Source organism: Poeciliopsis prolifica, unplaced genomic scaffold (assembly GCF_027474105.1).
Source record: "Poeciliopsis prolifica strain line A6 unplaced genomic scaffold, Auburn_PproV2 SCAFFOLD021, whole genome shotgun sequence".
Taxonomy (NCBI): Eukaryota; Metazoa; Chordata; class Actinopteri; order Cyprinodontiformes; family Poeciliidae; genus Poeciliopsis; species Poeciliopsis prolifica.
The window spans coordinates 9,267,135-9,279,002 of record NW_026562396.1 but is presented as its reverse complement, the minus strand read 5'-3'; the positions used below and the strand labels follow the sequence as shown (position 1 = coordinate 9,279,002).

The window sequence follows — 11,868 nt, the reverse complement described above, 5'->3', positions numbered from 1 at the left end:
GCTGAAGATCAATGGCAGCCTGTGTGCTCCTTTTAGAGTGTGTAGAGGCGTTCGACAGGGCTGCGCGCTCTCGGGAATGCTCTATGCACTCTCCCTGGAACCCCTTTTAAAGAAGATGCGATCAGACATTCACGGCTTGGTTTTACCCGGTTTTAAAGACAAATTGGTTTTATCTGCCTATGCTGACGATCTCGTGGTTTTATTAAAGATCAAAGAGACGTCAGCGTTTTAACAGAAATCATAAGAAAGTTCTCCATGCTGTCTGCCGCCAAAGTAAATTGGGGAAAAAGTGAAGCCCTGGCTGTTGGCGAGTGGCCCGACGGACTCCCGGCTCTCCCCAAAGGCATGACCTGGAGAAAAGATGGCCTAAAATATCTAGGCGTGTATTTAGGCGAGAAAAGTTTTGTTGAAAAAAACTGGGAAAACCTAGAACAAAAAATATCAAACAAACTTGCGAAATGGAAATGGTTGCATGAAAAAATGTCGTACAGAGGAAGAGTGTTAGTGCTTAATAATCTGGTCGCATCACAACTCTGGCACAAGCTCATTGTACTAGATCCACCGTCAGGGCTGCTGACAAGAATACAGACGGAAATGGTTAATTTTTTCTGGAACAATCGTCACTGGGTGCCACAGTCGGTGCTGTTTTTATCCAGAGAAGAGGGGGGCCAGGGCCTTGTCCACCTGGCCAGTAGAGTCACTGTGTTTAGGATACAGTTTTTACAAAAGTACCTGATAGGATCTCCTGTGTGGAAGGATGTAGCCAGTTGCATTCTAAGACGCGTGAATTCCTTGGGATTGGATGCTGCTCTGTTTTTAACAAATTTTAGTCTTCTAAGGTTTAAAGGAACTCCGCAATTTTATCAGAGCGTTTTAAATCATGTGCTCTTTTTAGATTGCGTAGAGCGGAAATGACTGATTCTCTGCATTGGCTATTAGAAGAACCCTTGGTGTACGGAGCAAGACTGGATGTTGAAGAGGACACGTTCCTGGGGCTAACAGAGACGCTGTCTAGAGCCGGAATGGTGACCTTAAAGAGGCTGATCCGAGCATCAGGAGCAGACTTTGGCGATGCCCAGAAGGTCGCTGCCGCACTGAAAGTAAGGTCTACAAGAATGATGGAACGTGTCCTGATGAGAATAAGAGAAAGATTGACTGGAAAAGAGAAGAGTTTATTGCAGGCATACAAGGATGGAGAATGCCTGCCAAAAGAAACAGATCCTTTTCCTAAGGTTCTTCTGAGTCCAAGCTTTGAAGAGGACAGCGGTCCTCTGCTAAAGACCATGGACTCAGAAATGGATTTGTGCAAAGTGGCACCAAAGACTTTATATAAAAACTGTGTGAAAATTCTAAACAAGAGAACGCTTCGAAAGAGGGACGTCAGCGTGTGGGTTGAAAGACTGAAAGGACAACCAATCCACTGGAGGACAATGTACAAACCGCCGATTAGAAAAAAGATTGGCGACCTCCAGTGGAGGATACTCCATGGCGCTATAGCCACCAACGCATTTTTATCGGTGATTAGTCCTGGTTTTATAAATGAGTGTCCATTTTGTAGGTTGTCAGAGAGTGTTTTTCATGTTTTTATAGATTGCACACGTTTGATAGTCTTTTTTAGTTTTTTATCGACTGTTTTTAGTCTTTTTAAAATGATTTTTACCGATGCACTATTTATTAACGGAGTACGTCATAGTAAAGCGACTAGTTTTAAGTCAAGGCTTTTAAATTATTTATTAGCCGAGGCAAAATTAGCTATATATATAACTCGAAGAGACAAGATGCAGGATGGACCTCAAGTTGATGTTGTGGCTCTGTGGAAGGTAAACATCAAGGCGAGGCTGAAGTTGGAGTTTGCTTTCCACAGAGCCACTGGGAATGTGCAGGGGTTTTTAGAGTTATGGGGATGTGACAAAGTGTTGTGCATCATTTCAGAAAATAATGAACTAATTTATACAGACGTTTTATTATAATGTATTTGTTTTTGTAATGTATGACATAGGATTATTGTAAAACAACAAAAAAAGGAAATTGTTTTATTATTATTGTAAATAAATGTTTTGGTAAAAATCAAAAAAAATCTTCTTCTTCTTCTTCTTCTTCTTCTTCTTCTTCTTCTTCTTCTTCTTCTTCTTCTTCTTCTTTTCTTCTTCTTCTCTTCTTCTTCTCTTCTTCTTCTTCTTCTTCTTCTTCTTCTTCTTCTTCTTCTTCTTCTTCTTCTTTTTCTTCTTCTTCTTCTTCTCTTCTTCTTTTTTCTTCTTCTCTTTCTTCTTCTTCTTCTTCTTCTTCTTCTTCTTCTTTTTCCTGTCGGGTTTTCGGACCTGTACGTGTGTGGGAAAAATGCTCCATTGTTTCATGTTGGCCTTTTGGCCCGGAGCGCCCAGGGGCCGCGGACTGCCCGGCTTCATCCTCCTCAGGGTAAACTGTAGTGACAGAGCACTCAGGGGCCCCTCATTAGCTCTCTGTCCGCTAAGAAGGAAAGAAGCTGCCTTAATCCTCTCTGTCTTCTTCAATCTGCCACCGCAGACACGATCCTCGTTTCATTCTTCCTCCTCCAGTTTTCAACTTGGACGTTCAGAAATATTGAGGAGAATTGGGCAGAAATACACATCCAGTTGCTAAAACATGTAATTCCCTTGTCTTTTGTGTGAACAGTTGCTGGAAACAAAATGTATGCTATAATCTGGATTAAAATGTTGCAATATTCCTTTAGAATGAAAATGAATGTGGTCTGCATTAATGGCTAAAACAAAACTGTATAGTTATTCCTCTCTCTCTGTCCTGCAGAGGACCTGCACATCATGGCACCAACATGCAGCTGTCACTGCCACTGGGATTAATTTGTTTGACTAAAACCCTCCAACCAGGGGCCACGAACTGGCTCCAGAACCCCACAGAATGTTCTTCGATGCAAAACAATCATAATAATAATAATAATGATCTAAATAAAAAATGAAAAACAACAAAAATCATATTCTGACATCTTCGGTCGTTTTGGACACGTTGCTTTCATGAAACATCAAGTGGAATAAACAAAGTACACTTTATGTATAAATCTTGAGTTATAATTTAATAAGGTACCAATATGTTAACTTTCACAGTACATCAGAGTGGTTGTCAGAAAAAAAGAAAAATAAAAACATGAGGGAACACACACACACACACACACACACACACATTCGTACCCTTTGAACGGAGCAGGTTGTGCAAGTGAGTGGCCTGGGTTCATGTAAACACACGATTCCCATCAAGTCCATTTGTCTCTCGGCCCAGGAAGATGTTGCTCTTTAAAAAGTCTCTAAGACAACCAAAATTAAAAATAAAATAAAAAAAGTGGAAACACGTTATTTGGTAATGTAATCATCAATAATCTCCTTGTGTCATTGTTTGTGTTTTTTTTTTCCTATTTTGTTTGTGAGAGGAATAAACGAGACGGGGAGCGGGGTCTGACTGTGAACCCCTCTGAGTAGAAAAATACCCTGCAGCTTCCTGACAGTCGGCCTCTCTCAGCCGCAACATATCTGAGCATATCTGAACATAAAACCCCCAAAAATGATCCGCTTTTAACGTCGTCACAGAAGGCAAACAGTCATATTTGCAGTCGTGAAAAGAATGAGGAAATTTGGCCAAGAAGTATGTACAGTTCCATTTTTTTTTTACAAGAGAATGTTTTTGTAAAAAAAAAAAAAGAGGAGTAATTTCTTTCTTTTAAAAAAAGAGCGATTTCATAACCAGGAAATGACAAAAACAATTAACCACAAATTCAGAGCTTCAGTGTGGAACCGAGTGGGTCAGGCTCAAAACAAATGCTGTAAATATTTCCATTTTTCACAGAGTCCAAAGTGCTTTTTTTTTTTTTTTTTTTTTTTCTTTCTGGAGGGTATGAAATCAACAAGAACAGAGACAAAACTCAAATAAAAAGAAAGAGAAATGAACAGATCAACACACACAAGAGGCTCCCTGCAGTTTCCTCACTGACCGTGGGCAAAAAACGACACACGTAACATTTAGAAAGCAAAAGGATCGGAAACTTAATTTACAAGCACGATAAATATACACACAGGTCCAATAAATATCGTTTTGTTAAAGCGTCCATACACCATCACAATTACAAAAAAAGAAAAGAAAGAAAAAAACATTTTTTATTCTGCCTGTGATTTGAAATCATTTCCTGCTCTTCATTTCGTTCAGGACCCTTTTTGTAAAATAAGGCAAACTGCTGATATTGATTTTTTTACCTTTAATAATCTCATTCCTCTGGCAGAGAATTTTGGGTTACATGGGAAAAAAACAAAGACAAAAAAACCAAATCGCTCGATTGGAGATGTAACCTGGTAGCCTTCCACCTACTGGATGGGCATGTACGGCCAGCTGAAGCTGCTGCCGGACAGCAGCATGTCCCTTATCAGCGTCTCAATGGGCGTCTTCCCCACCAGGCGCACGAAGAACAGCTGCTCGATGACCGAGGAGGAGACAGTGCGCAGCGAGGGCAGGCGGAGCAGCAGCTTCCCGAACCGGTTGGGCTGGTTGGGGTACTGGCTCCTCACGTACTCCTCCAGCGCGCACTGGGACTTCTCCTGGAGGCTCTCCACGTGGGCCACGTCCGACAGGCCGCAGGCGTCTGCCCCGAGAGGAACCACAAGGAAGAAAAAACAGACAAACATCAGAACCATTTACAGAGATGCACTGATCCGACATCTGTCTCGGTCCTGATGTTGGAAAAAATTGGGTATCGGTGACAATCTATTCGGTCTAAATCTATGATGTGTGCTCTGAGTGATGTCGTGCTTTATTATTTATTTTACATGTTTATTACACTTTCAGAACCATGTAAAGGAGGATTTATTGTAGTTCATATTTTACATGTTTGACCAAACTAGTCATCCTATTGATTTTGTCAGTTTCAGTTTCTTCTTTCGTATTTATTCTCCACGCTACCAGAGCCATACCGGCTGTTCTACTCCTACTTGCACCGACTGGACAAACTGAAGTTGTTTTTACATGTTTGCCCAATCTGTGACGCTATTGGTGTATTTCAATGAGCTGTGCTGGTGCAGAGATATTAATAACATTTGTAATTCAGTACGCTTATGTTACGGTCAATTCAGCTCTGTTTTCCTGTATCAGGTCGGTATGGGCCAATACTAAATTTCAGATATCCCCATCGGTATTGGAAGTGAAAAAAGTGGATCGGTGCGTCCCTGTTAACCAACAGCTAAAAGTGAAGAGAGAGTCTTTCCGTTTTCGACAAAATTCTGCAGTTCAGAAAAGGGCAGGAATAAGCAGGATTTGTCGTTTGTGTTGCAAAGTTCATTAGAGAAGAGGAATGTAGCGTTCACTAGCATGCCCAGGTACACAATGAGGCGAGGAATGCTAAAGATCTTTAGCTCTGCTAAGACATCCCATTACATCGCAGGGGATCAAAGCAGGTTGAAAAAAAACTAAATAAAATAACAGTCACTGAGACGGAAACAGCAACTCAGTCATGGTCAGGTAACAACCTGAGATGTAACAGTGAAAGGTTCAATCATCCGTGCTGTGGGTGGTGAGAAGGAGTTCATCTGTCTCATCAGCCCAACGCTTCCTGCGATCAAAGATGACGACGACGCTCGGCTAAAATCTCCAAAATCGTCGCAGACGAATCCAGCAGAGCCACGTCTGGCAGAGCGGTGCTGCTGCGCTGGATCAAATGTTTTGCTTCTGCAGCCTGCCGCCACCGCAGCGCTGCAGGCCGCATGGCAGCATGGCAGCAGGGGTGAAAGAAAGGCTACTGTGTCCCAGTTTAAAGACACGTGCTCAGATGTGCTCATGGGGACCGAAATAGACCTAGATAGAGGAGCTTCTTTTATTTTTCACTCTGCTGCTGCTCGTTCCTTTCGATCCAGCGGCTCAGCCGTTAAAAGGGGGGCTGCGTCAGAGCTGGGAGTTTAACTGAGGATGCTGTTTGTGATTATCTTGTTTTTCTTCTTCTCGAATACGTCAAAGTATTTGTGGAATTAAAAACAATATTTAAAATGTAACGGTTAAGGATCACACAAAGTAAAACGTAATTACTGGAGCCGTTTCCTGAAAAACAGTTCAGCGCCGCTTGATTTGAGGATGCAGGATTACGATGTTGACTATCGGACGACACAAACTCCTTTAGGGGTTTATGAACATATATGTTGATCGCTATGAGTTTAAATCTCATTTGGATGCTACGGAAATTCAAAGCAGCTTTTCCGAACTCTTTCATTTCCTTTCGAGTCTTGGATAAACAAGTATTTAGTGCATAAGATGCTAGAGGAGTAGAAGTAAACAACACTGTAAATAACATCGGTAAAGCCAAGAAAAAACTATTTACAACCATATGAGATTTAGACTTAAAATGATCCTCATTCACACTAAGTTCCTGCCAGGTTGTTCTGTAAGAATGTGGGTTTTATTAGTACTTATTGTGTCTCTTTTAGTTTGTCTTGAATGTATGTTTTAATATAAACCTATGTTGAAGAATCATTTGTGTCACATCTAGGACAGACAATAAAGTTTAATTTAATTTGAAGGAATATCGATTTTTAGTAGTTTACATATATTTAATTTGATTAAATAAGAAAAAAACTGCATGTTAAAAAAAACGTTAGTACCCTTCTAAATAATTAAGCTAAAAAAAACTCTTCTTAACTGCTCACTGTCTTTTTGCATGTTTGACTTTGTCTTTGAGGTTGCAATGCCTCTTTACCATCACCCTAATCTTAAACCCTACTCTTAAAATGCGACTTCCTGTCACAATAAAAACCTTAACGGAATTTCAAATAATTACTAAATTTGCCAAGTTTTATGTCCCATAAAGATCCAAGTTGCTAATTTTTAAAAAAAAAAATTTATGCTTTTCACTCGTAGCTATAGCTGATTGTTGTTTATTTTATTCACAGTGAATAAAATAATAACTCATTAATAACTTAATAACTCATTTTTCTCGTTGTTCAAATGTCCAGTTTTCCACAAATCCTCATTTCCAGTGTGCGCCGGAGTAAATGTTCCCAATGTATTTTTACCTGTGGTGAAGAGGACGACGGCCTTGATGCAGCTGTACTCCGCCGAGTCCACCTGCAGCACCTTCAGCTTCTCCACCTGCTCCTGGAAGACCCGGATGTGATCCATGAAGGCCACCACCCGGTCGGCGGACATCGGGGACGCGTGGAGCCCCGCGGCGGCCAGCAGCGGGGCCACGTGGACGGGCATGGAGCACTGGGCGGCGTTCAGCACGAACAGCTCGCTCCAGGTGAGGCGGAGCAGGGCCACCTGGTCCGGCACCTGCAAGTCCGGGAAGAACGGGATGTTCCGGGCCCACTCCACGGCGCTGAAGAGCATCCGCGCCGCCAGCTCGCAGATGTTCTCGATCCCCATGATGTTGTTGTTCTGCAGGCACTGGGAGCCGAACCGGGAGGTCGGGTAGGGCTCGGCCCGCAGCAGCAGGGAGATGTACCCGGACAAGTAGGAGTGGCACTGCAGAGGGTCCCCGTTCGTCAGCGCGAACTGGCCGTGGTAAGACTGCGTGGGTATCCTGCCCCTTTGCACGGCTGCAACGAGAAGCAGCAGAGACGTCACGTCAAAACTGAAACAGAGCACCGATGCGGCCCAGCTGACATTTAAAGAACAGGCCGCACTTTGGGGATCTTTCACAGCAACAGATGCCAATGAAAAGCAACGGGACGCGCTCGGTCTCTTCTGTCCACTCCGGTTATTTCTACAGTCAGCAGTGGGGAGCTAAATTAGGAGGAGGCAACGAATAATAACTTCAGACAGCTCCTGGTCAGAAATGTCACATTCAGCATTGTGACGTGAAAAACAATCCGGATTATTTGTAGGCCGCGACCTGCACGCAGTGGCGGGGCTTTCAGTTTGTCTGTAATAATCAAAACTGAGTCATAAACTGGCTGATATCCAGATACAAATATCTGTCTTTGGTCTAAAAGTAGAATTTTATTTTTTTGCGGGAGTCAGGGGGGTATATCTGTTTGGAATATGATCCAAATTTTTTTAAAAAGAGGTATTTATAATGTAAAAATAATCAGAATTGGATTATAACTATAACTCGCAGCGCTATGCTACAGGAGGCCACATCTGAGCCTGTATGACCTGCGTGCATTATAAATGTTACCACGGATTTTACATAAACCCACAAAATGCAGCTGTTTCATGTTTTAAGCCTCGCTCTTCAAAGCTGAAATCTCAACAAAACCAATAAAAAAATAAATAAAACGTTAAAATTACAAAAAAATAATAAATAAATAAAATGTAAAAAAATATCACAGAAATGAACTTCTTACAACGTCAAAGCTCCACTTGTTGTTTCACCCAGCTCACCGTGAAGGCATCAGGGATAGCTTACTGCTACAGGATGCTAGCTGCGACATTATTCCACAGCCCTTGTGTTTACACTGAAATACACTGTGGCCCACTGGCTGTGAGATAAAGACGGCTAAAATATTCTAGGAACACAGGGAAGGGAATAAAATGGGATTTATCCACTTTATCAGAGCTATTTGCTTCTCACAAATGCTACTAAAGAAAACTAAATTCAAATTAAGGAAATTCAGCTTTTTAAAAATATTGGACAGTAGCACCCTAAACCATTAATATAAGTAAGTGCTAATATATATATATATATATATATATATATATATATATATATATATATATATATATATATATATATATATGTATGTATTTTTTTTGCAAGACAAAAATATGTTAAACGCTATAGGTGAAATAAAAACTGAATATATATTTTTAAAATACATTTGAGACAAAGTTAGGGTACAACAAATGCTCCTTTAAGGCTATTTACTTTTGGAAAAGAATATATGCTAATGGCAATATTTTTTGCTAGCTATGACATAAAAGCTTATAAGGTAGCCTATTTTAGAAAGGATCTGCAATAGGACAAATTATCATGCAATATTTTTTATGAGACGGTACCATTTTGAAGGCTGCGTAAGAAAATTTAGGTAAAAAGAAACAAAATATATTTGCCAATGCTAGTAATTTTAGAGGTAAAATAATTATGCATGACTTAAAGGTTGTAATTATATTTTAGAAACAGAATGGGATGAATATATTCATATAATATCATAGCCCAGGCTGGTTCATTCACCTATTAACAAATGCTAGGCTACACAAATGTCGGGTCAATAATATTCAAGTTTGAAAACAATACCAGCAGCCAATATTAGTATAAAGCCTACATACACATATATATAAATATATTTGGAAAAATATACTGACTTTGAGGTAAATGATATATTTAATAATATCAAATATTTAGAAGAAAAATAACTTTAGGCTAATAGCCACTATTAGCTAACTGCCTACTAGCTTGTTTTAGTAATTGTTTCAGTGACAAAACCAGAAAAACATTCTCCTGACATAAATGCTGTTTTAGAAAGGCAGTGAGGAGCAGAAGTAGTTTTTCCTCCACTATTTATATTTTTATGTTAACAAATGTTCTTATAAACTCGTTACGCGTTTATAACACGCGCGCGTTGAGGCGAGTCAACGGCTGAATAACAGCAGAGTGGATAATGGGAAACTGAGTTTCCGTCCGTTTTCTGCCGAGCTTCAAACAAAAGGAGGGCGGCAGGCCGTACCTTCCCGCCTCATGCCGACTTTGAGGCATTTCTTGAGGCGGCAGTACTGGCACTGGTTGCGGTGGTGCTGGTCCACGGGACAGTTCCTGTTGGCCCTGCAGGTGTACGTCAGGTTCCTCCTGACGCTGCGCTTGAAGAAGCTCTTACATCCCTCGCACGTGAACTGTCCGTAGTGCTTCCCGCTGGATTTGTCCCCGCAGACGATGCACTCGATCTGCTGGCTCTGCTGCTTGTCCATGGAAGAGGAGGACGAAGACGACGACGAGGAGGAGGTGCTGTTGTTGTTGTTGTTCGTGGAGGAGGAGGAGGCGGTGGTGGAGGCGGACGCGGCGGAGGCGCCGGACAGATTGGGCGGCGGTGCTCCCGGAGCCGCTCCTGCCTGGGGTATGTCCAGAGAGGCCGCCGAGCTCATCAGTTCACTGGGAAGAGACAGAGGAGCCACCTGGGACACCGCGGAGGAGAGAGTCCCCTGGGAGTCCCCGACGCCCTCCGTGGTTCTCCACGCCACCATAGCCATACCGACAGACTCCAAAACTTTGCACAAGCAACTTTCCTTTAATTGAATTAATAAATGTTCTTTTGTTTTAAAATAAATTTCTAACGCACGCGATTTTAATCTCTTAAAGAAATTCCGACATCATTACTATTATTATCCTCATTTTTTTACATTAAAAGAGAAAAGGATAGTCACATTAGATGCTTTGAAACAGCCTTCATTGGATCACCGACGTGCGACACTAACTAATAATGTGACCGCTTCACTCAGAGCGGTCTGATGCGCTCCAACATCCGGGAAGTTAAAAAAAAAAATTAACAGAACCGAAATCCACAGGAAAGCGCGGCGTTATTCCACCGACGGATCCCCTCCAGTCAGTCCTTGTGTCCAGCTATGACGAGCAGAATGCCTCGCGAGCGGATCTTTCAGCAGAGATGGAGTCACCGGACCAGGCTCTCCAGACGCTCCCTGCTCTCCCGATCATCCAGAAGTTACATTAAAAAGACAACGGAGGAGGAGAGAGAGAGAGAGGGGAGAGAGAAAGGATGAGAGGGGAGGGGGGTGAAGCGGTTCTTGATGGATGGTGATTTTGATGATGCTTCGCAGAGTGTAGGAAGGAGAGGCATCCGCACGTCACCGCGGCTTGGTTGCGTGGACTCGGGGAGGGGCGGAGTCATCGCGAGGACTGGCCGGCCTGGCAGCAGCTGTGCGGGGGCTTGGGATTTGCATAATACGGGGGCGCCCATATACCTTCGTCGGTCTCTTCGTTTTGTCACTGTTGCGGGTGTGTTTGTGTGTGCACTTGTTCTGGCTCTTTAGCTGCAACACCTGCTGTCAAAGCGCGTCTCCTTCTCTGCAGCAGATGTAGTCTTTTTTGTTTTTTTAAAGGAAAGCCTATTATTTCCTAAATGAACGCAAACACTTCAGGCTGTGGAGAGACTGGGCAGTCAGTAGCCCTTAACTGCAGCTGTCTGATGCCACCTAGTGTCGTGAGAATATTGCACAGAGACATTAATTCACGGAAAGAGCCGAATGAACTGCTTTCATCGAAATGAAACGTGCAGGGCGAGTGAAACGTGGATGCAGTCCTCGTTGGTTGTAGCCACCAGTTTTAATCCTCATAGTCGTGCAGAAGGTCACCTCGGGGTAAAAGGGCCTAAAATCTGATTCTGCTGCAGTAGTCTTATGTAATTTCAAAGAATTGGGACTTTAATTGGCTGTTTTTAATCAGTGTGAAAAACAAAATCAGAAGTGAAACATTTATTTTTAGCGTTTTTAACAATACCGCTTGGGGCCCGGGGCCTCACTGTCCAAAGTCAAATCTGACCAAACGACTCTTATTTCTGGGCGCTCATATTTACTAGAAATTATTTCCATTTGCGAAATGTTAGAAGATGTGGCGAGAACATTTTCTGCTGATTCTTGTTTGTAACTCACTTACATGTGCTCAGTGTCAGGAATAATTGCATTTCAAACTTTATAACTTCAGTGAAGTTTGGTTTGATTTAACTTCAAACACAGGGGGCTGAGGGAGGGGAGAAACGTGTGTGAATCATTTTATTTCCTGTATGTAAACTTCTGGTTTCAGCTGTAACAGTCATGTTTTTGAACTGTGGGAGGAAGCCAGAGCAAACACACACACGCACACACACACACACACACAACTAGCTGAGGTTAACAAAAATGAAAGAAGGTCACCGGAAATATTTACTTTCATTGTTTAGACCTTACTGGTACTCTAGGAAC

General features: G+C 42.2%; 1 protein-coding gene across 1 annotated transcript; it reads right to left on the bottom strand.

Annotated features, from left to right (window-relative positions):
• Positions 1-3,048: 3,048 nt before the first annotated feature.
• LOC129369617 (COUP transcription factor 2-like) lies at positions 3,049-10,689 on the bottom strand. Its single transcript, XM_055045138.1, has 3 exons — positions 9,627-10,689; positions 7,032-7,556; positions 3,049-4,618 (listed from the first exon to the last, which is right to left on the bottom strand). The coding sequence occupies exons 1-3, from the start codon at positions 10,141-10,143 to the stop codon at positions 4,344-4,346; spliced, it is 1,317 nt and encodes a 438-aa protein (XP_054901113.1). The 5' UTR covers positions 10,144-10,689; the 3' UTR covers positions 3,049-4,343.
• Positions 10,690-11,868: the final 1,179 nt, after the last annotated feature.